We start from the raw sequence: 24,090 nt of genomic DNA on the forward strand, positions 1-24,090 counted from the left end.
TCTGTCCTCCCTGCTTAGCCATCCCCAAAGCTTACTTCAAATACCTTCATAACACTAGCCCTGTAAAGATCAAACTTTTGGTTATTTTGATCCCTGTAGTAAGAGCTGCTCTCATTCTTTCATTTCGGGTTCAACTCTGGAATCATATCTGTGCATCCTGGGTTTGGCTTACTTATTAGTCCCAGTCTAATGGCGCAGAGTGGTAAGGCAGCCGTCTGAAAGCTTTGCCCATGAGGCTGGGAGTTCAATCCCAGCAGCCGGTTCAAGGTTGACTCAGCCTTCCATCCTTCCGAGGTCGGTAAAATGAGTACCCAGCTTGCTGGGGGGTAAACGGTCATGACTGGGGAAGGCACTGGCAAACCACCCCGTATTGAGTCTGCCAAGAAAACGCTAGAGGGCGTCACCCCAAGGGTCAGACATGACTCGGTGCTTGCACAGGGGATACCTTTACCTTTAACAGCACATATTCTACATATCTTGGATGTATGGCCTGAAACTGCCCAGTTTCCCTATTTGGCACACTCACCAGGTGACCCCTGTGAAACTGCTAACCTTTGAGTCCAAGATTCTTCTGCTTCTTGGCATTTCAGAACCCACCAACCTTCTAGCTGTCTCTTCTCTTTTCTCCCTTCCTTTCTGAGATATATATTACATGGTGTAGATAAATACTGCGTGGGTGTTCTAACTGGGGATACGTATCCGTGGACTCTTTTATATTGCCAGTCCAATATCTGATTCTGACAGCATGCTTGTACTTTTGTTTCTCTGAAACCTTCATGTGGTTATTTTACTAAATTCTAATTGCTGTCCTCATTCCAAGTTTGCTTTGGAGCCCTGTCACTTTGTGCCTGTGGAGTAAGCACGGTGGTTGAAGTCCAGGTTTTTAGATATGTTCCCTTCTTGACAGTTGTTAAAACTAGATCAGCTGCCTCTGCCAGGATAAGAAGCAAGAGATGGCAGAAAAGAGATTTTTCTCCTAAATTGTTTGACTTGACTCCAGTTTGGGAGCGTATTCAAGCAAGACATGTGTCTAACAGCACAATCCTAGACAAACTTACATGTTTCTAATCCCATTGATTTCAGTGTGATTAGAAGAATTGCACTGCATGGGACAGATGTATAGACCACACCCAAAAACAAAACCAGAAAGTGGTTGGCAACACCAACATCTAAATATCCTGTTTATTATACTAACCTTATCTCTTTTGCCTCTCTTTTTGTCTTTCTAGTGTGATTTCCTTGTGAAATGTTGTGAAGAAATCCAGTTACTAATCCTAACTGAGAGTCTTTCCCATTCCTTGTATAGGCTTAGAACAGGGGTCCCCCGTGTGGTGCCAATGCCTTGCTGGCACTTGCCAAGTATTTTTAGAAAGTTGTAGGGGACAGATGGGGCTTTTATGCCCAGCAGGATTTATGACTGGCCATTAGAGACCTGATTGGCTGTGCAGATTAGAAAAGATCTATGGCTTTGGCAACAGCTGCCACCACAGCACACGGATCTTTGCAGCATGACTGAAGGTAAGCTGTGTACATGCAATAAAATATTTTAAAACAATATCTTAGTTTTATAAGGCATTCTGTTCAGAGCTTTGGTCCAGAACATTGAAGTGCTGCTATTAGATTTATGCGTAGCCTCACTCCTTGATAATTTGTAGTTTTCTCTGCCACCTGTGACAGCCATTTTTTGGTTGGTTCCATCTCCAGTGGCTGCCATTTTTGATTGCACCCATCACCCTATGTCAGAATTCCAAAAGTGACAATAGGTTCAGAAAAGTTCAGGAGTCTCGTCATAGGTAATCATCTTATATTCCATAGTAGTTTGCATTACTTGAGATGGGAAGGGCCATCAGCCATTGTTCTCCTTTCCTTTCAAATATAAATTCTATCCATACCAAAAGTTGGGACAGTTGATTTGATTTTGGTGGGACAAAATAAAGGCAGGATTTGAACTTTCATTTTTGAGACAATGGAATGTCTTGCTCTTCACTTCAATGAAGGCTGTATAGATTAGGTTACAGCTACAGGAATTCTGTGCCAGGGCTAGGGTGGAACCAGGATTGGGTGGGATCTGGGGCAGGGAGGAACCTCAGTGGAGTACAATGCTATGGAGTCTACCCTCCAAAGCAGCTATTTGCTCCAGGGGAACTAAGCTGTCAATTATAATTCCCGGGGATCCCCAGGGGACTGGCATCTCTAGCAGGACACCATAGGCTTCTTGTTTCAATGCTGCTTGATTAGCATACCATTTAATAGGAAATATTAATCAAAATCACCCTTTTATATATTTCTTTGTTGTCTAAAATACTTTAATTGCCTATATACCTTAGAACCTTTCCCCATCTGCTTGGAATTTGGCAGGGACAATCCCTTTGGGTGGTGATACAATCTTTGATACAGTGTTGTCCCACTTGGATGAGAAACAAAAATGAATACGATCATAGATGCGTTTTCTGTTAAATTGCCTAAAAAACTGGGACACATTCAAACTGAAGGGAAAACAAAAAGATTACAGCTGGAAATTATTTGCTATTAAAAAACAAGCAGCAAATGTAAACATATAATGAATTCTATAACAAAATAACAATAATAAGTTTGAAAATTAAGAAATTAAGAAAATTAAGAAAACTAGAAACTTGTGCATCTCTAAAGAGAATTCACAAGCAAATTTAATAACAGCAGGCAGTTTATAGGATTTGGTCTTTAGTGTCAGTTTATGGTGTTTACAGTGGTTAGCATTTGGGATCAAAGTGCCACAGGAGGGCTTTTTACCGTTCTTTTTCTGGCAGCCGTCTCCCTTACCTCCCAAAAGCCTTGCCAGTGGTTTTGGACTCTTCTGCAAAGAGAGCATGACTGCTACACATGCACCTGTGCAACAGTTTTGCACAGTGAACAGCGAACTTCAAGAAGGACATCGATAAAATTGAAAGGGTACAGAGGAGAGCGACGAAGATGATCTGGGGCCAAGGGACCAAGCCCTATGAAGATAGGTTGAGGGACTTGGGAATGTTCAGCCTGGAGAAAAGGAGGTTGAGAGGGGACATGATAGCCCTCTTTAAGTATTTGAAAGGTTGTCACTTGGAGGAGGGCAGGATGCTGTTTCTGCTGGCTGCAGAGGAGAGGACACGCAGTAATGGGTTTAAACTTCAAGTACAACGATATAGGCTAGATATCAGGAAAAAGTTTTTCACAGTCAGAGTAGTTCAGCAGTGGAATAGGCTGCCTAAGGAGGTGGTGAGCGCCCCCTCACTGGAAGTCTTCAAGCAAAGGTTGGATACACACTTTTCTTGGATGCTTTAGGATGCTTAGGGCTAATTCTGCGTTGAGCAGGGGGTTGGACTAGATGGCCTGTATGGCCCCTTCCAACTCTATGATTCTATGATTCTATGATTCTATGATTCTATGATTCTATAGATCTTAGACAAAAAAAATGTGTTCCCCCCTCCCTTGTGGGCCATTTTTTTGAGTGTGCTTTGATCTTTGATTAAGAAAGCAGGTGTCCAAATACTGATGAGATTAAGACAATCATATATAGAACCCAAAGACATGCAAGGGAAAACTGTTTGCTGTGGAGAAAGCTGAACACTTTGTTACAACAGACATTTTACAGGATTCTTGCATAACACCTGAAAGCATTCATAGCCAAAGTTTATTTCTTGTCTTGTTAAGCAAGAGTGTGAACTGTAAAAAACAATCACCCAACGGAAGAGGCTTTTTCTGTGGTGTATACTTCTAGCATTTTTTCCAAAGGAACATAATGTTATTTTTCTGTCTCAATCCCATAGGTTATCTCTGGACTTTAAATGGGTGGTCAGAACTACTGCAGGTTTCTTATATGGCTAGTGCCATTGCAACTTTGCCTTGATTTCACTTCCTACTTCTTTGACTAGAGCAGTGGTTCTCAGCCTGGGGGTCAGGACCCCTTTGGGGGTCGAACGGCCCTTTCACATTGGTCACGGCAGGGCAAGCAAAGTGGCTGGGTGGGTGCCACCCACACAACAGCCTTGCAGGGTAGATCAAAATACAGCGTTTGTATGACTGGAGCAGCAGAAAAGAGTGAGATTGGCATGGTAGGACAAGAGGCAGAGCTGAACTGAGAAACCCTGGGAAGAAACCCAATTTATATACAAACATGAACAATGGATCGTCACGCCATTGGTCAGTTTCAGTTTAATTTCTGTGAAAGAACACTTGCATAATTTTATGGTTGGGGGTCACCGCAACATGACGAACTGTATTAAAGGGTCGCAGCATTAGGAAGGTTGAGAATCACTGGACTAGAGGAAATGAAGTTCTAATAAGACTTGATTTTGAGCTCCCTCCCGTAAAATAATATTGGAAGAAGCTATGACATCGCCATTGTAGCTGACCAAAAATTCAAACGTGGTCATTACTGCTAGATCTGACTATGGTGTGAATGGAGATGAACATACAACCCTCTGAAATACAAGTGACCTTATCTGCTTTCTTGCTTGTCAAGCCCATGTATCATATTATGTCATAGCAAAGAAAAAAACAAGCACTTTGTAATACCATTGGAATTATTGTGTCACATAGTAATTGAATCATGTGAATTCAGTGGCTTAGAAGGATATAATTTAGAAGGGTTTACTTTCTGTACAGACTTCTGAGGTCTTTCTGAAGTCCTATGAACAGTCACAAGAAAGAGAAATATCTTTTTTTGTAGTGATGTCACAACTTTGGAATGCCCTACTGAAAGAGGTCTACCCGGGATCTGCTCAAAACTGTTTTGGCATCTCCTGAAAATTGCTGTCTTTATGGGGGGTTTTAGGGACTATGGTAATTGTTGTTGTAGTATGCACCTGTTGACTAGTTCAGTGCAGCTGGCCTTATTGTTTTAATTGTATTAGGTTTATTTTTGTTGTTTTATGGTTGTCATAAAATTATTGTTCATCATGTTCAGATTACCACATGGGATGGAATGGAGGGAATAGAGATGATTAAATGCCTGTTGAACCAGCCATCTGTGTGTTCCATCAACAAAGTGAGTCAAATCTTACCATCCTCCTGTAGCTGTGGGTTAGGGATGCCATTTGTGGGTTTGGAAATACCTGGAGAATTTGGGGGTGGAGCCTGAGGATGATGGGATTTGGGGAGTCAAGGGACTTTAGTATAATATCATAGAGTCCACCTTCCAAAGTTGCCACTTTCTCCAGGTAAACTGACTTTGGCCTCCTGCAGATTACTTGTAATGCCAGGAGATCTCCAGCTGCTGGTTGGCAACTCTACTGTTGCTGTTTGATAAAGTGACTTTCTCTTGTGTGGTTAGAGCTGCCATGAAGTAGCCAGTTACTTCTACTTAGTATAATAATATTGCTAATCCCACTTGAGCTATGCCACTTGGCTTTAAAAAGTGGTAGGCCAAAACATGCCACTTTTAATATTACTAATCTTTTCAGAGTTTAGATTTGGGGAGCTTAGGTGGTAAGGATTAGTCTTTGGCAGACGGTGCTTTGCAGGAAATAAAACACAATGCCAAAATTAGTAATCTGGTGCTATTTATCTGATTGTCAGTTGCATTCCTGTTCTTGTTCCACAGAATCTTTCCTTTGTTAACATAACATCAGTCAAACATGACTATTTGTAGCATACTGCTCTTTTATTGTCCTGCTCCCAGAATAATAGCAATTCTCTTTGCTCTTTCAATTATTAGCAGCCATTGTGTCGGGGGGGACGAGAGTCGACATTGAGTGAAATTTCAAAATGTTAAAAAATTCAGAAAACATTTGTAAACCAAGCTCTGTTTTGCTCAATTCCTCATATAGAAATTAAATTTTGTGGGAAATGTTGCACAAACAGTATGTGCTGATGCCTCGGATCACATGGTTCAACACTTGTTGCAGCATATTTTTTAAGAAAAATCATTATAATGCACAGTGGATTGGAAAAACACTGGCCTGTCATAAAGCTGAGGTAGGGTTTGCTGTGGTCCTTGTTAGTACATAAACACTAAACGGTGGCTAGAGGCAATTTACTGGAAGTAAATGAAGAACAAAAAAGTGATAATAACCACCTGCTTCTACCATAGCATGGGGCAGATGACAGCTACCTTGGAATAGATGCTGCAGTAGCATTTGTGGACACTTTTCCTGCCAGACAGAACTCACATGGGACCATTCTGGGCAACACAAACCACATTGATCTCATTTAGTACTATTAGGCATTTGATGCCATTGCCCATTTCTAGAACAACAACCTTCTGTTGAGCTTGTTCTTTAGCCTCATAGTGAATGATGGAAACTTAATTGCTTAATTTAGCCACAGGATAGCATTATATACTTTCCTAATTTTGACTGGTTAATATATTTGAAGGGCCACTTCTGCTGCTATGAACATGCATGACACCTTGGCTCATAAAATCATAGAGTTGGAAGGGACCTCCTGGGTCATCTAGTCCAACCCCCTGCACTATGTAGGACACTCACAACCCTATCATTCATCCACTGTAACCTGCCGCCTCCTTGAATCTTCACAGAATCAGCCTCTCTATCAGATGGCTATCTAGCCTCTGTTTTAAAATCTCCAAAGATGGAGAACCCACCACTTCCCGAGGAAGCGCGTTCCACTGAGAAACCACCCTGTCAGGACTTCTTCTGGATGTTTAGATGGAATTTCTTTTACATTAATTTCATCCAATTGGTTCTGGTCCGTCCCTCTGGGGCAAGAGTGAACAACTCTGCTCCATCCTCTATATGGTACCCTTTTAAGTACTTGAAGATGGTTATCAGATACCCTCTCAGCCGTCTCCTCTCCAGACTAAACAGACCAAGCTCCCCCAACCTTTATTCATACGTCTTGGTCTCCAAACTCCTCACCATCTTTGTTGCCCTCCTCTGAACACACTCCAGTTTGTCTACAGCCCGCTTCAACTGCGGTGACCAAGTGAGGCCGAACCAGAGCAGAGTAAAGTGGTACCATCACCTAACATAATCTGGACATGATAATCCATTTCATACAGCCCAAAATCCTACTTGCCTTTTTAGCCACCGAGTCACACTGCTGACTCATGTCTACTAGGGTGGTGCGTGATGGCGTCTTTTTTTTAAAATCCTTTTCTACTGAGGTTTATCAGCTGTTTTTTAAATGTATTTATACTGTAAAGATTTTTCTGGATTTTTAAAAATACTCTTTTAAAATATAAAAGTATGATGAATTATGCTGCTAGTCACCTTTGGGGATAGACAAGGTAAAAACATTTTTAAAATACTTGGACTAAAGGATAACGAACATAGTTGCTGTTTTGCTGATGCAAACTGTAGCACTTCACTTCAGTATTGACCTACTTAAAATATATTCCATTTTCTACATGCGGAAAAGAAAAAATAAATCCAGTAATTTTAACCTATCACAAGCAGCCTGGAATGTTTATTTTAGTGTTTCTGTTTGTAGGAGAGCTGTTGTACTCATGGCAGTATTCTGGGGGAACTTTCTGTATGTACGTCCGTCCATTAATCCATCCATCCATCCGTCTGTCTGTCCATCTTGTACTATACAGTACATTTTCTCTAGTTTATCTGTGATATACATGGACAGCTATTGACTGATGAATCATGGTCCTTTATGGTCTTAGCAATCTTTCCAGTTGAATACTGAACAGCATAAACAAAACTAATGCCCTACAGCATAGTAAACATCAGGGGCTTCGTTTAAATAGGGCCTGGCCAGTATTCAGCCACAGCATATGGAATCAGTTTGCAGGCCAGGCATTGGAACTACCACAACTTAATCACATGTGGTATGAAACACAGAAGGTGGTGAACTACCTTGTCTAAATGATACCTCTGGGGAACATGCTCCTTTTGTTTAAACTTCAGCATGCAGGTTACATATTATGCCTAAGTTATTAATAGGACTTACAATAACAGCAATTGATAACAAGTGTTCCAGAGGGAAGGGATCTGCTGACAGAATGGCTGCTGCTCTGAGTTAGATAGGAAACAGAATCTAAACACTTTTGTGAGAAGCTTAGAGGGAAGGGAAGCTATCCAGCCTGGCAATCAGTGAAGTCTGTTTGGTTCATGCTGCAGTTCAGTTTACATGTGGCTGCCAAGTTTTAACCAATATACTGTCGAGGCCACTGCTTGTTCACATTCAGTGCCAATAATAGCTGTGACTCCCTCTGAATGGAAAAGTTTACTGAAACAGGAACGATAAGTAGCAGCCACACAATAGGCTTTAAGGAACATCTGAAATCTTGTTTACCTTTGTTCAAGCTGTGAAATCTTTCCATAAACATATTTTCAGAAGTACCTTAGAGACCAACAAGAGTTTCAGGGCGTAAGCTTTCAAAAATCAAAGCTCCCTTTCTCAGACCTTGAAAGCTTATACTCTGAAACTCTTATTGGTCTCTAAAGTGCTACTGGACTAGAATCTTAACTTTCCATAAGCATAGCTGTATCAAACCAGTTTTTTCTAATCCATCCATATTTATAATATAATTTTCTTTGAAATGCACCACGTGTTGGCTAGTCACATATAGAAGAAGAAGAAGAGTTGGTTCTTATATGCCGCTTTTCTCTACCCAAAGGAGGCTCAAAGCGGCTTACAATTGCCTTTCCTTTCCTCTCCCCACAACAAACACCCTGTGACGTGGGTGAGGCTGAGAGAGCCCTGATATCACTGCTCGGTCAGAATAGTTTTATCAGCGCCATGGTGAGGTCAAGGTCACCCAGCTGGCTGCATGTGGGGGGTGCAGAATCGAACCCGGCATGCCAGATTAGAAGTCTGCACTCCTGACCACTACACCAAACTGGCTCTCCAGTATAACCAAACAACAAATTGAGTATAACTCTCCAGTATAACTCTCCAGTATAACCAAACAACAAATTGAGTATAACCAAACAACAAATTGAGTGGTTGGAAGAGAAACAGAATATATCTTCTACAAACCGTACTTTTGACTCACTGATCTGAACGCCGCCCTCCAGCCATATATGGTGGCTTGCTGTGGCTTTCATGAATTTGCTGCCTGCCTCATACTCCACAAATAGCAGGCTTCCCAGCACCTTTGAGACCACGAACCATGGCTGGTGATTTGATGGTTTGATGCGTTACTAATTGTAGAGAATGTTTGCTGATGGGACACGAGGCAACGTAGGCTTCATCACTGAGGAATTCACTGGTTGCCACCTTTGAAAATATTTGCATAGTCATTTGTGATTTCCATTATTTGACTGATCACCAGGAAAAGACAACTGAAGAAGTAGAAGGCTGCACCAGTCATTGATCTCAACCAAGAGTGACTGGCTTTGTTAGTAATTAGGCATAGAAAGCAAGCTCAGGCTCATAGTTCCTATGTTATCAAGTTCATTCCACAGTCTGCCACCATTTAGTGCCCAATAAGCCCTCTTTTATTACTACAGAATGTCAGAAAAGGGGGTTGTGGGTTATGATTTTTTCCTGCTTTTCTCAGTGATGTAAGATCGATCCAAGACTTCAGTCCATTGTCCACTAATCTTTATGTTATAAAGCAGCCCATACTTTAGGAATACTGAATTCATATTGCGCGATAAGTTATCTTTTTTTTTTAGTATTTCCTTGGAGTTACTGAAATAAATTTTCTAAAATTGATTAACAATGTCCCCCACCTTATTCCCACCCATTTCCCCTATCTACGGAAGGTGTCTGTTATAGTGAACACATATAAGGCTGAAGGCTGTTACAGGTTGTGTTCTTAGGTGATAATTGCTGTGAAATTGCTTGCCGTTTGGACCCTGCCTAAGCAGTTGTGCTGAGAAGCTTCAAAAGGTTCCAAGATGCTACACACACAACCATAATTGTGTATCCCTACCTGTTATAATTAAAAGTGGACACCAATATTTTAGGAGAAAAGGGATTAAATGATTGGGCTGTGGTTCCCGGAAGAGTCAGATTTGCTCATTATATTTGGCTTATTTAAATTTTGGTGGAAAAAAAATAAGTAGGAATAAAACAGCGTTGAGTAATCTGTATTGCCGGAAATGAAAGCCGTGTTAAATACATGTTCTTGTTGTAAATAGGTCCAATTACTTCATTATTAATGATATTATTTAAGCACTCATTAAATGTGACATTATTTAATAGGTTCATGTTCGTTTGAAACCTTCATTATAGGATTATTGTGAGAGGTTTGAAATCTGGTATTTTTCCATTCAGTGACTTTCCTTTTGTCCTAAGAATTTAGAAACATCTAACACAGATGCCATGGATGTTTTAATTGCAAACTCTTAGCAATTTTGGACAAGCTAAATTCTGCTAATTTGGTGACATTTTGTCAATTTAAATAGTGATGTTAATCTTTCTGTCTAAATTGGTAGGGTACATTCTGCAGAATTTGTTGAGTTTGTAATAATTTATTTTCCTTCTTTCTAGACAAGTGAAATCTTTGTTTATTTTAGGTCTTTAACCAAGCATGTCTTTCTCTAATTTCTTAAGTTAGTTTTCAGCATTCTTAAGTTTCTTAATTTACTGTTTTCAGCATTCATTAGGCAGGTAGAAGGAACACCTAAATAATTTGTTTTGTTTCTCTTCTCAAACATTAAGGTTCTTTCCAGTAGACTTTGATTTAGTTATTAGAACACATAATTTATGGGTGGGAGAAAAGGGGTTGATTAACATTTTTATTTTATTTATTTCTTATATTTCTATACCTACCTCTCTTCTGGCTCAGAGTGGTTTACATATAACAAAGAGGAAGTATATATAACTAGAAGAACAATTCAAAAAAATTGAGAAAGCAATAGTACATCGTGTATAACATCTAGTAAGTTGCTAACTAACTATGCATCGGTGATTCTATGGTTAGACCAGGGCGGGATTCAGTATATGGATAGGGGTTTTCTGGGGGCCCAGTAGATGCCGTTGTTTCGGTTAGCTTCAATCAAATGCCTGGCAGAAGAACTCCATTTTGTAGGCCATGAGGAACTGTGGAAGTTCAGGCAGAGCCATAATCTCTTCCAGAGCTAGTTCCTCCAGGTGGCCAGGACAGAGAAAGCTCTGGCCCTGGTTGAGGTCAAACGTGCTTCTTGGGGCCAGGGATCGCCAGCCTGTTGGAGGTGGCAAAGCATAGAACTCTTTGGGGGGTGTAAGCAGTGAAGCGGTCTGGGCCCAGATCACGTATGGCCTTGAGGGTGATTACCAAAACCTTAAGCCTGCTATGGGATTTGACTGGTAACCAGTGTAGTTTGGAGTGCGGGCCAAATGTGGGACCTCCATGGTGTTCCTGTGAGGACACTGGCCACTGCATTCTGGACCAGCTATAGTGTTTGGATCAAGGATAAGGGCAGACCTGCATAGAGTGAGTTGCAGAAGTCTAGCTTAGAGGTAACTGTTGCATGGATCACTGTGGCTAGGTGTTCCGGGGCCAAGTAGGGTGCTAGTAGTTTGGCTTGGTGTGGGTGGTAAAACACCAGCTGTGCTACTTTTGTGACCTGCATCTCCATAGCGAGGGAAGTGTCACATCACAAGCATTATGATGTCATTGTGTTGCCGGTGGTATCACTATGTCACAAATAAGCCCCCACCAGCCTACTGCTAGCAACTGCAAAGGCCTGCCTGAACTTTCTTTGAAAGCTGCTTCCCACAATATGGAAACTCCTCAGTAAGTTCTTTCCTTGTATTTCCCATTGTGCTCTCTTAGGACCACTGCTGGTGGAGAAAAATTATAATTGCTTGCCTTTGCAGGAGCCAGTTCTACTTTGATGCTGAACATGGTCTGCTTTTGAGAGGATGTGCAAGTGTTTGGGACATCCACTTTTAAATTCATGCGAACGCTAAACTCATGTGTTACGTATTTCATAATTAGAGGCAGGTACATGTCTCATGGGGTTACCTTAAAAGCATAGCGACAGTTGTCAAAGGATAAAGAAGAAATGGAGGAGGAGGAGGACAATTCTTAAAGTGGCTTACAGTTGCCTTCCCTTTTCTCTCCCTACCACAGAGACCCTGGTGGGAGATGAGGTTGAGAAAGCCCTGATATTACTGCTGAGTCAGAACAGCCTTATCAGCACTGTGGCAAGCCCAAGGTCACCCAGCTGGCTGCAAGTGGGGAAGCGCGGAATCAAACCCAGTTTGCCAGATTAGAAGGCCACACTCCTAACCACTACACCAAGCTGGCAGGAACACCAGGACTAAACTAGTAATGCTTTCCCCTATGTAGTTTCCAAATACAAATCACACACCAACACATATTGAGCTGATTTTTCACCTTGCAGAGCAAAGGGTAGTTCAGGTGGTTAGGGGAAACACAGCATGGGAAAAAGAATTAACGCCCCCTTTCCCAGTGCCAAAGCCCTGATCTTAATTCCCTCTCTACCCCAAATACCCCAATTTAAGCCTTAAAAACTTCAGGGTAATACAGTGGCTCAAAAGAAAAATCACTCCCCTTGGTGTGTGTCCTGATTTATCACATTACAACCTGGAACTCAGTTGTCTGTGGGGAGGGGGGAGGGTTAGCACCATTTGATTTGCACAACATGCCTATCATGTTGAAGGTACAATACGAAAAAGGAAGAAAGGTTCAAAACATGTACAGAGAAAAAAAGAACCTTTCCAAGGCAATTGGTACAATACATTTTATGTATCAATAATTTTTTAGGGACCAACCAACCAAAACGGTTTCTAGATATACTCCGTTTTCACAATTTTTCTTCAGTGGTTGATACCTTATACTCTTATCAAACAATTTTTATATATAAATAGGCTACCGGCTCTGTAAAGTAGCGATCCCCAACCTGTGGACTGTGGACCACATGTGGTCCTTCGACTAATTGGAGGTGGGCCCCGAAGGATGCCTTCTCCCCCCCCCCCGGCCCTTTACTTCATCCCCCCCAGCCCTTTACAACACACTTCATTGTTGTCGTGTGTCTGTATCTTATTTTGAAGGGATGTTTAAACATTACCATAGCGATCAGAGAGCGTTAGGGCAGTGGTTGAGAGTAGAGGAGTAAACTACACCCCCCCCCCCCGGACCTCAGTAAAAGGCGTTGAGTGGTCCCTGGCATTGAGTGGTCCCGGTGATAAAAAGGTTGGGGACCACTGCTGTAAAGTATTGTGGGAAATGTCAGAAATAATGATAGTTCATTTATTCACCCCCCAAAGTCAATACTTTGTAGACCACCTTGCAAGTCTCTTAGGAGTATGCCTCTATTAGCTTAGTGCATCTAGCCACTAGGATTTTTACCCATTTCGCAAGGTGAAACAGTTCCAATTCTTTCAAGTTAGATGGGTAGCGTTAGGGTTAGGGTTAGGGTTAGCAAGTCATGCCACAGATTCTCAATTGGATTGAGGTCTGGGCTTTGATTAGGCCATTTCAGGACATTAACATTCTTCCCTATAAACCATTCCAGTGTAACTTTTAACTGTATGTGGTGATTGGGGGTTTTAACCGCACATTGGGCATTAAAGCGTGAAGCCTGCTGGATGTCAAAGCATGATAATAAATTGTGACTTACCAACACTCCACACCTCTCGAGCTGTCTTGAGTGTTTCTGGCCACTTTTTCTGCATCTTGCACTCCTCGCTTGCTGCTGGAACAGCAAGGAAAGAGAACACTGCGCTTTGGCCTGCCTACCACTGTCAATCACTTTGGGCAACCAATCCCCTCCCGGTATGGCTGATCAGTGTATGAACTTCTGACGACTGCCGATTTTAAAAATATATATATACTTATTTGTTTGAATGCCTATGCACGTATTCATAGAAGCACAGGCAAGCTTTGGGTTTTTTTTCTGGGCATACAATGAGAATGTTGCATTGGCAAGGCTATGTTAAATTGGAACCTGTAATGCAGAGAATGTGGGAGAAGCACGCTTTGTGTCACATCACTGTGTATCTGCAGGCTTGCCGAGGCGGATATCTGCATATTCGTTGATCTAGGCAGTTTGCCATTTAAAAAAAGAAATACCCATCCTCAGAAAGAAAGGAGATGGAGGCGGGGGCAGAGGCGAATGTAGTGCTTCTATGTTTCCATACATTTCTTGTGCTGATGGCCTGCTGCTTGTCTGTCAGGTGATAGCGCTTTTTAGCTTGATTTATCCACTCAAATACTTTGGCCACCTCATGAGAAGGAAGGACTCCCTGGAGAAGAGCCTAATACTGGGAGCGATTGAGGGCAAAAGAAGAAGGGAACAACAGAGAATGAGGTGGTTGGATGGAATCACTGAAGTAGTCGGTGCAAACTCTGGGGAATGGTAGAGGTCAGGAAGGCCTGGAGGATCATTGTTCATGGGGTCACGATGGGTCGGACACGACTTCGCACCTAACAACAACAACAACAAGAACAATCTACTTTTGGGGATTCATGAACTTCCGCTTTAAATTTGCGGATGTAGAGAGCAGCTTGCTGGCCAGACGTGGAATGTTGGCGACGTCATGCAGAGTGGCCGGAATATAGTGTCTTCACAAGATAAACATGATGCTACATTTATGGTGTGCGGAAAGGCCCACAGAGTCAGGGGCCTTTTGGAACAGTTGTGTTTATACAGACAACCTGTGGCAGATCATGTGCCACTTAGATTGCATACTGGTGGAACCTAATTAACTAATTATGTGACTTATGAAGTTAAGTAGTTGGAGCAGACCTTGTTTTAGGGGTGTTATAGCAAGGGGGATGAATACTTATGCTCAATCGTTATTTCTGTTTGTCTTGCCTTGAGTACTGTTTGTGTCATAATAATAAAAATATATTTTGCACTTTCAAAATGATAGACGTGTTGTAAGAATCAAATGATGCTAACTTGCCCAAACCCAACTTAGCTCCAGGTTGTAATGCGATGAAACAGGACAAACACCGAGGGGAGTGAATACTTTCACAAGCAACTGTATGGGCTATCTAATATCAAGAAGGGCAACTTAATTGATTTCTCATATGATTTTCATTCTTTTTGAGTAGAATCAATTGTATCTTGTGTTTCAGTGTGTTTTTTCTACCATTTTATATCCGGTGTTGCTGTATTTAATTTTAGGGGAGCAATTTAGATGGATACTTAGCAATTTAAATACTTTAAGGCCTAGTAAAAGCATTTCAAGGAATAATATACATATATTTAAAACATTGCTCTAAAAAACATTGATGCCAATCCTTTAACACTGATTTTATGTTCTTTATTGGCATTGCACTAGAAATATTAACGGCTCCTTTAGAAAAGCACTGAGCATATGTCTTCAGCATAGGTATCCTTAACTGAACTTGCATTCTCCATTTTGTAGGTATACACGTAGTGGAACTTATAAATTATTTCAACTGCAGATGTTTGGTTTAAAGAATTTACTAGTTTAATCATTTGCAGTCGTGTAGTCAGGAAAGTATTTACTGGAATCTCATTAATTTATAGAAGCTAAAAATACCTTATTCACATAGGAAACTTCTGGTACATATTTAAGAAATTGCCAAATTCAACAGCAACTTCTAGTCACATCCCTAATAGAAGTCTGAGAGTAAAAAGAGTAGTATTTGAACAGTCCAAAGGGACTGTTTAGAAGAAGAAGAATTGGTTCTTCTATGCCACTTTTCTCTACCAGAAGGAAGTAGAGGGAGCCCTGATGTTACTGCTCGGTCAGAACAGCTTTATCAGTGCTGTGGTGAGCCCAGGGTCACCCAGCTGGCTGCACGTGGGGGAGCGGGAAATCAACCTGGCATACCGTATTAGAAGCCTGTGCTCACTACACCAGACTGGTTTTAGCTGCAGTGTGTGCAAGTGTTGTGGTTATTTACACAGAAAACTACATTGTGTAATTTGATCCCATAAAAAAGGCTGCTTTCACACAGCTGCAGCAAGTGGAATAGGAATGGGGAGGAATGACATCCTCATACCCCATGGCCATATCCTTCATGCTGCTGCTTCCTTCCTCACAGCAACACTACAGGCAGATTGAATCTGTGGAAACCATCACCCCAGAATTCTGTCTATGTTACAAAAATTGCCAAACCATTTAAGTTTGAATTGAGGTCTTTGACAAACAGGCAGGTTTTTTTTAGTGATAGCTGTTGTATGTATGTAAGAAGCAAGATTAATTCTGTTATGGCGTCAACACAGTATCACACAGTAGTTGTAACACAGAGACTAAACAATTCCTAGGGTCATAAGAGGCCCCTAAGACTGTCAAAGGTCAAAAGGCTGGACCGTCTGTTTTCCCATGTGTACCATGGTTCATCCTGCCCAGTCCCAGCTATCCCAGCATGGTGTAGAGCAGGGGTAGTCAAACTGTGGCCCTCCAGATGTCCTTGGACTACAATTCCCATGAGCCCCTGGCAGCGTTTGCTGGCAGGGGCTCATGGGAATTATAGTCCATGGACATCTGGAGGGCCACAGTTTGACTACCCCTGGTGTAGAGTATCACACGTATATGGGAGTCTCACTCTGCTGTGGAAGCTGGTTGAGTGATCCTGGGCTAGTCACCTAGTCTCAGCCTAACATTCCTCGCAGGGTTGGTGTGAGGATAAAAGAGAAACGTAGACAATGTAAGCTGCTGTGGGTCTTTATCAGCAATGCTCCCTGAACTGAACCTGGAATATAATGGATACCACTTAGCTATGTCCAAACTTTAGCTGTTTTTAGAAATGCTTTGAGTTGTACACTGGCAAAGGAGGGAAATAATAATAATGGATAGGTTGACTTGCCATGCATGTCAGGGGATGTGATTTGAAACACATCATAGCCAAAATAACTGAAGGAGGGAGTTTTATTTTTTTTTTTTTGTTAGGGGGCTTTTCATACCAGTAAACAAGTAAGAGTATTAACCACTGAGCAGCTGTCAGGGGAGGCAGCATATACATCGCTTAAATAAATAATGCATACATCAGGCCTTTATTCATAGCAGCAGGCAATATAAATTCACTTCTAAACCAGGCTTTCTTTTTAAAATCTAAGCAGGAGTTCCTTTCTAAATTATTTCAGCTGCTTTTTGTAGCATATAAAATTTGGGATTTTTATTCCTAATAATTATAGCCATTAATCAGTTCTGCTTTCACATAGCCAAAAAATATCCAGCTCAGACTGGCAGGGATATCACATTATGTTTATTCCATTGCTATCCTGCCCTTCCCCTAACAACCTCAGCAGTGTGCCTAGGGTTCTTGCACTTTCTTCTGTTGAGGCTCTGGCCAGGCCCTCACGTGCCTGACTTATATAGTTATAGTTATATAGTTATAGTTATATTCCACCATCCCTTGAAGACTTCTTAGAGGCAAGAACAACAGGCAACTTGAACTCATCTTTAGCCCTTCAGCTGTAAATAGTCAGATGCATCTGGGGAACACAATTTAAATCTGTCCTGTTGTACACAAAGGAGTTTTTATTTAAGGCAAGGTTCAATGGTCTACTTTTGAAGGTCAAGGTTAAAATGAACAACATTTTAGGAGCATTTGTGGTATTTTGTGTGATTTGCATGAATTATGGCAATATTGTCAACATAGGCCAGTGGCTTTTTTGTGGTAGTGTGTGAAGCAATGAATTTGGACCTTGGTACATAAACCTTCATAAACCCATTGAACAGTTTACAAAATCAGATCATAGAGAAAGCAATCCTAAGAGGTAGTAAGTTCCATTGTCCTTACTCCCAGGTAAAAATGTTTTAGCATTGCAGCCAGAAGGAGGATTGGACAAAAAATGTCAGCTTAATAAACGTTGAGGTGCCTGGACTACTTCAGAGAGGGCGTAGAGAATAATGGGCTGGGTATAGTTCTCAAAATGTTCCCTTAACCTAGAACCTTCCTGAGAATCTAGTTTGTTTGTTTTTAATCAGCCTTTTCTGTTTTTTGATTGGGGGGAAACTAGTATTTTGCAGTTTTTTAAATTGGTTAATGTGAGTTGTGTGAATGGGATATGTTGGGTAGGAAACAACTATGGAAGGTTTTCAGAATATCTCTACACATAGCTTTCCACTAATGTTAAACCCCCACAAGTTGGGGATAAAGAGGGTGATCCCTACCCCCTCATCCCCATGGTTGGCTTTGGTTCTTCCAAGGAGCTAGGGCAGCCTTTCCCTTTTTTGTTGTTGAGAAACCCCTGAAACATTCTTCAAGCTGTGAGGAACCCCAGAAGTAGTGCCATAGTGCAGAATACGGTTGGGAAGCATAGCTGTATACATGCCCACCTAAGGCCTCTCCCCTTCCCACCCCTTTCAGGACTATCATTGGCCATTGGGGAGAGGCAGGTAAACATAACTATATATGGTCATATGTCAGATAAATATTTAACAGTTATATGTATGTGTGTGTAGATAAAGGTAAAGTTATCCCCTGTGTAAGCACCGAGTCATGTCTGACCCTTGGGGTGACGCCCTCTAGTGTTTTCATGGCAGACTCAATACGGGGTGGTTTGCCAGTGCCTTCCCCAGTCATTACCGTTTACCCTCCAGCAAGCTGGGTACTCATTTTACCGACCTCGGAAGGCTGGACGGCTGAGTCAACCTTGAGCCGGCTGCTGGGGTCGAACTCCCATCCTCATGGTCAGAGCTTCAGACAGCATGTCAGCTGCCTTACCGCCCTGTGCCACAAGAGGATATATATATATATATAACTCCTACCCATTCAGGAAAGCCTTCCAGGGCTATCAAGAAACCCCTGAATTTCATGAAACCCTGTTTGAGAAAGTCTGAGGGCATCAAGGATAGTTCTCCTGTCCCCATTTTATCCTCACAGTAGCTCTTAGAGAGAGAAAGAGAGACCAATTATGCATGGCGGTGGCTGCACTGTGGTTTCTGATGGGTGGGAGCATGCCCCGTTGCTTCCTGTGTACTGATGGGGGAAGATTTCCCCCGCCAGACACAGTCCATCCTGGCTTTTTGTGTACACACAGAAAGTCAGGGCAGAAAGGTTCTGCCGGGCCTTGCCGTGACAGTGGGGAGGCAGTTTCACTTTACAAAGGTGGGAGAGCTTCACAACACTCTCCCACCATTGTTGGAGTGGGGAAATGCCCTGTTTGGCTCTGCAGTGCTGTGAAGCATGTGGAGCCAAATGGGCCATTGTGTGTCCGTATTGGGACACTGTAGGAGTGGGAGGAGCTGGGCCTGGAAGGCCTGGTTTTCCCTGTATGCACGGGCCTGGCCCGGCATGGCCACTGATGGTGCCTGCATTACCCAAGGGAATACTGTAAAATCAGTGTTCTCTTAACGCGGGGCATTGGAGGCCCTAAAGTGGGCCAGGGCTGGGAAGGAGCTGGGTTGACAGCAATGTCATGTGTCAGCAGGAATTTGCCCCACTGCCATACAAGTGCCAGCCCGGCTTATCCCTCCCATGCTTAATCGGTCAGAGAGAGAGAGAGACTGAGCACAACCCAAATAAGCTTCATGGGGGAGTGGAGATTTTAATCCTGAGTTCTCACATTCTAGCTGAATTTATAACCAGAATATCGTGCTGACTCCTAGTTTTATAAATGTTTATGGTTTCTTTCCGTCTGCCTTCATGGAACAAAAGTATCTCTTTAAACTTAGCTCACATTATCAGGACTAAATTGTTATTTAACAAAGCATAACCTTACAGTGAACTCCTGTTTGTTCAACTTAGTTAACCAAAGTATAAAACCTGGATGAAAGAATGTGTCAAGAGCAGGCAAACAGTTCTGCCTATCATGCTCTTGTTAAGTTTATGTTGCTTACATTCTTAGTTGATTCACAGTTATGCAACAGAGTCTCGAGGGCATCCTGGGCTGCTGTTATGAGTGTCAGTCACTGCAAATATGCCTACCTGGGTTTTGTACACTTTCAGATATCTGTAACCCCTCCTACTTATTTATTTATTATATTTATTGAAGTTCCAGGCTGCAATTGAGATGCATAGTTGGTTAGACTGTAACAGACTGTAATTTGGCTGCCTGAGGAGGAGGAGGAGGAGGAGGAGGTGGTGGTGGTGGTGGTGGAGGAGGAGGAGGCGGAGGAGATGAAGAAGGAGGAGGAAAGTTGGTTCTCATATGCTGTTTTTCTCTGCCCGAAGGAGGCTCAAAGCGGCTTACAGTCGCCTTCCGTTTCCTCTCCCCACAACAGACACCCTGTGAGTTGGGTGAGGCTGAGAGAGCCCTGATATTACTGCTTGGTCAGAACAGTTTTATCAGTGCTGTGGCGAGCCCAAGGTCACCCAGCTAGCTGCATGTGGGGGAGTGCAGAATCGAACCTGGCATGCCAGATTAGAAGTCCACACTTCTAACCTCTAACCACTACACTCCCCCTCATTGGCAGTCTTCAAGCAGTGGCTGGATAGATACTTATCAACAATACTTTAGGCTGATCCAACATTTAGCAGGGCCTCTAGATGGCCTCTATCGATCCTTCCAATTCTTTGACTCTATGGTTCTATTCTGCAAAGCACCTCTGGCACTTTATTAGAACACAAAAATATTTTAAAATAATTCCTACTGGACTACATCTATAGATAATACTTGTGTCTTACCTTAGTGCTAGAGTCAGCAACTGACCTGGAGGAAAATTAAACCTTTTAAAAGGTTTATGGGCTGATATTTGCTTCCATGCCATGAGAAACTGCAGCTGCCCATTTCCATACATTAAGCATGTAATAAATAAACAAGACATTTTTCTCCAGGCCAGATGGCAACCCTACTCAATGCTGCTTTCTTGTTTCCCTGAGTCAGGTTTCTCACCTTGTATTTTCATACTCTTAATATTGCTCAGTGGCTAGACACTGCCATGATAAGCATGACTGCTTCAGGAATAATGAACCAGGTGTGAAAGTAGGAGACTGAATTTCAGGATAAAGAGACCATTAGCTACTTATATTAGTTGCAGTGGTTGTTCATGGAGGAGACTCTGATATAAAAATCTGCCCATTTGAACAACCCTTCCCACAAATAATCCCCTGGAATGTCTTGATTGCAATGTAAGGATCACAGTAGACATTATGTCAGGGAACTAATACTTGATTCCAAATCAAGTGCTCCCAACAAAATTAGAGGGATTGCATTTTCAGGGTGGGAGGAGGATTGTTGTTGTTGTTGTTAGGTGCGAAGTTGTGTCCGACCCATGGACAATGATCCTCCAGGCCTTCCTGTCCTCTACCATTCCCCGGAGTCCATTTAAATTTGCACCGACTGCTTCAGTGATTCCATCCAGCCACCTCATTCTCTGTCGCCCCCTTCTTCTTTTGCCCTCGATCGCTCCCAGCATTAGGCTCTTCTCCAGGGAGTCCTTCCTTCTCATGAGGTGGCCAAAGTATTTGAGTTTCATCTTCAGGATCTGGCCTTCTAAGGAGCAGTCAGGGCTGATCTCCTCTAGGACTGACCGGTTTGTTCGCCTTGCAGTCCAAGGAGGGTAGGGTATGTAATCTCCAGCAACTAGTCCATCCTTCGAGGCTGTTTGTCCCCAGTCAGGCTTGTTTCCAGTTTTGGAATCAAGTGGCTGGAAAATATATGGAAGGTTTTTGCAGGGAGAATTGACAGGTGGGAGAAGAATTTAACACTCCATTTCGCCTTTGGATTTTTCACTACAATTATCCCTCCAGTCTGCAAATTATCATTACAAGGGAAATGCAGAGTCGGGTAACCTCAATTTCCTTTATTCCTGGTGTAACCTGTAAGTATATTTGTTTGGAAACAGATGGCACTTCAGTTAATGAAACTTGCCACCAATAAACATATTCAGGACAGAAGGTCCCTTTTCCTGGTTTGGAACTCTTAGTATCTTTGCAGTGTCCCAAACAATATATTTTACCCACAGACGGTTAAAATGAGCTTTGCAGCCACCTCCAGAGAAATTCTGTGAAACGTTTTTTTCTTTTAAATACATTTAGGAAACAAATCCAAGTAAGTCTACGTGGAAGTGAGTCCCATTTTGAAATAACATTTTCCCGAAACATGTGATTTACTTCTGAGTAGATCTGATTATGATTGCACTTGCATAGCGGTTCAGGTAACTTTACATATGTAAACAATTGGGGGTGCCAAAATCTACAGATCCAAATATTGACATTCACTCATTTGCTGAGCACATGACCACGTACCTTTGTACCTTTTTAAAGTTCACACAAAGACCTAACTTGTATGATTCATTCCTGTTGTGTTTCCAAGAATACTAAATCAGTGATTTACTTAGTAGTCAGGAATATCAAACTAAGTAGAGCAGGTCAATAGAGCTATTTCCCCCCCTAAATTTTATAATCTAGATTTCCTTTCATCAGCTGCAATTTTACTTTGGAATAGGTTCATATATGGGTATGAAAATTATTTTAGAAAAATGCCGGATTTAAATGCCCCTCTGTGAGAAACTATACTTTTGCCTGGCAGAGAGGACTGGCAGAGGAAGTTTCAAGTAGGTTCCTTCCCCTGGTTAGTTGACAATTTCCTACCACTTTGAATGATGGGTCTAATCACACAAAGAGTTGCACAGGTTACTGAGTTATTTGTAGTGTGATCCTAAAAACAGAGTTATACCCTTTAGAATCATTTGAGGTCAGTGGGTTTAGAATGGGGTCTAGAAGGGAGTGACTCTGTTTAAACACACTATGAATTCACTATGAACCTTCCTGACAGTCAGGCTGTTTTAATGTGTTCTTTAGGTGCAAGTTGATCACTCAATTTGTTCAGTTTGTGCTGCCAAATTTGATTGCATTGGAATTTCCCAAAACTGCAAATACTCAAAGAAACTACTAATTCAAATTGATTAGTTGCCATTAATGTCAGTAAGGACTGCTTGAATGAAAAACCAAAGGGCAGGGTTTTACTGAAGAATCGTATTTATTTATGATTGACTTACATTATTTGTAAGCAATCTAATTGTCCATTTAAACAGTTGCCTGTTGAGTGGAGCCATTAAACAACAAGGATGAGCAGGTAGTAGAGCTCGGTCGGGTTAGACGAAAATTCACATGTGCAACAAAGCCATTTGCTCTGTACTTTAAGAAAGAACGTGGTGAGGCAGCCTGTCAAGCCTTTATGAACAGACTGACAAACCATCAAAATGATCACTGAGAAAATCGGCTCTCTGTTTGTGACTGGTGAGCAAGAACTGGTGGGTGTTTGAGCATTCCTGCTTAGGATTGTACTATGGCAGGGGTAGTCAAACTGCGACCCTCCAGATGTCCATGGACTACAATTCCCATGCTGGCAGGGGCTCATGGGAATTGTAGGCCATGGACATCTGGAGGGCCGCAGTTTGACTACCCCTGTACCATTGGATTTGATTTAGCTCCTTCTCCTTTTCAGGGCCTGAGCATGGTTTTCAGCAGTTTTCCCAAACACATTCTGTCTCCAAAGGGTTGACAATCTAACATGTAGTAATTTCATAAAATACAGAGTAAGGGGAGCAGAGCTCAGTTCCAGCAAAGATGACATTAGAGATTTGTCCAAGAGGGAAATAAATATTCACTCCTGCATGTTAGAAAGTCCTTTCTTTCCAGCAGAAATACCAACTGTCAATAGAATCTATCTGAAGAGATGCTGCAAGTGCAATGGATAGAGCAAAGTTCGGTGCTGGTAGTGTCTCAGGCCTCCATCCAGCCACCTCATTCTCTGTCGTCCCCTTCTTCTTTTGCCCTAAATTGCTCCCAGCATTAGGCTCTTCTCCAGGGAGTCCTTCCTTCTCATGAGGTGGCCCACCTCAATTTATGATAGCCACCAGCATGGCTACCCACCTCAATTTATGATAATTCCATGTTGGTCAATTTATGTAATCTTTATTGCCATATTGTGAAATGTTTTGTATGTCCACAGATCATTTTCTCATTACTGGACTCCAGAAGAAGAAACTGAATAAGACCGATTATGCACTGGGAACTTTACTGCCCCAGCTCCCGTGCAGGAGCACAAATCGGGGCTGGATAAGGTGCACCAGGCCAAATGCTCCCCCGTGTGGGTATAGGAAGAGATAGAGCAACCTGCCACAACTAAAACTCCAGCCTGCAGCCTGGCATGAAACCTTCAGTGCATAAACGGTCTAGTAGTCACAAAAATCCCTTTTAGAAGGAATTTCAAAATTTGTAGTGTTGTGAGTAATAGATTTCGGCTGCCTTGGTCCATCTGTTGAGCCAACCAATAATACAAAGCAAGCTTTGCTGAAAGGGAATAATAACTAAATGCAGCCAATATGCTTCCCCCCCCTTGACATCTGCAGTAGGGACCATAACAAAACAGAATAAAAATAGCATTTTAA

General features: G+C 42.1%; 1 protein-coding gene across 9 annotated transcripts in view; it reads left to right on the forward strand.

Moving 5' to 3' along the window:
- Positions 1-24,090, forward strand: part of ADGRV1 (adhesion G protein-coupled receptor V1) — a 329,124-nt gene that overhangs the window by 183,315 nt on the left and 121,719 nt on the right. For 6 of the 9 annotated variants that reach the window (XM_077347591.1, XM_077347582.1, XM_077347586.1 and 3 more), the window contains one exon: positions 4,922-5,002. The exons of the other annotated variants lie outside the window; for them this stretch is intronic. In XM_077347591.1, coding sequence (XP_077203706.1) covers positions 4,922-5,002 — 81 coding nt within the window. The remainder of the gene's footprint in view (positions 1-4,921; positions 5,003-24,090) is intronic. 9 annotated transcript variants of the gene reach the window in all.

Source organism: Paroedura picta, chromosome 7 (assembly GCF_049243985.1).
Source record: "Paroedura picta isolate Pp20150507F chromosome 7, Ppicta_v3.0, whole genome shotgun sequence".
Lineage (NCBI taxonomy): Eukaryota > Metazoa > Chordata > Lepidosauria > Squamata > Gekkonidae > Paroedura > Paroedura picta.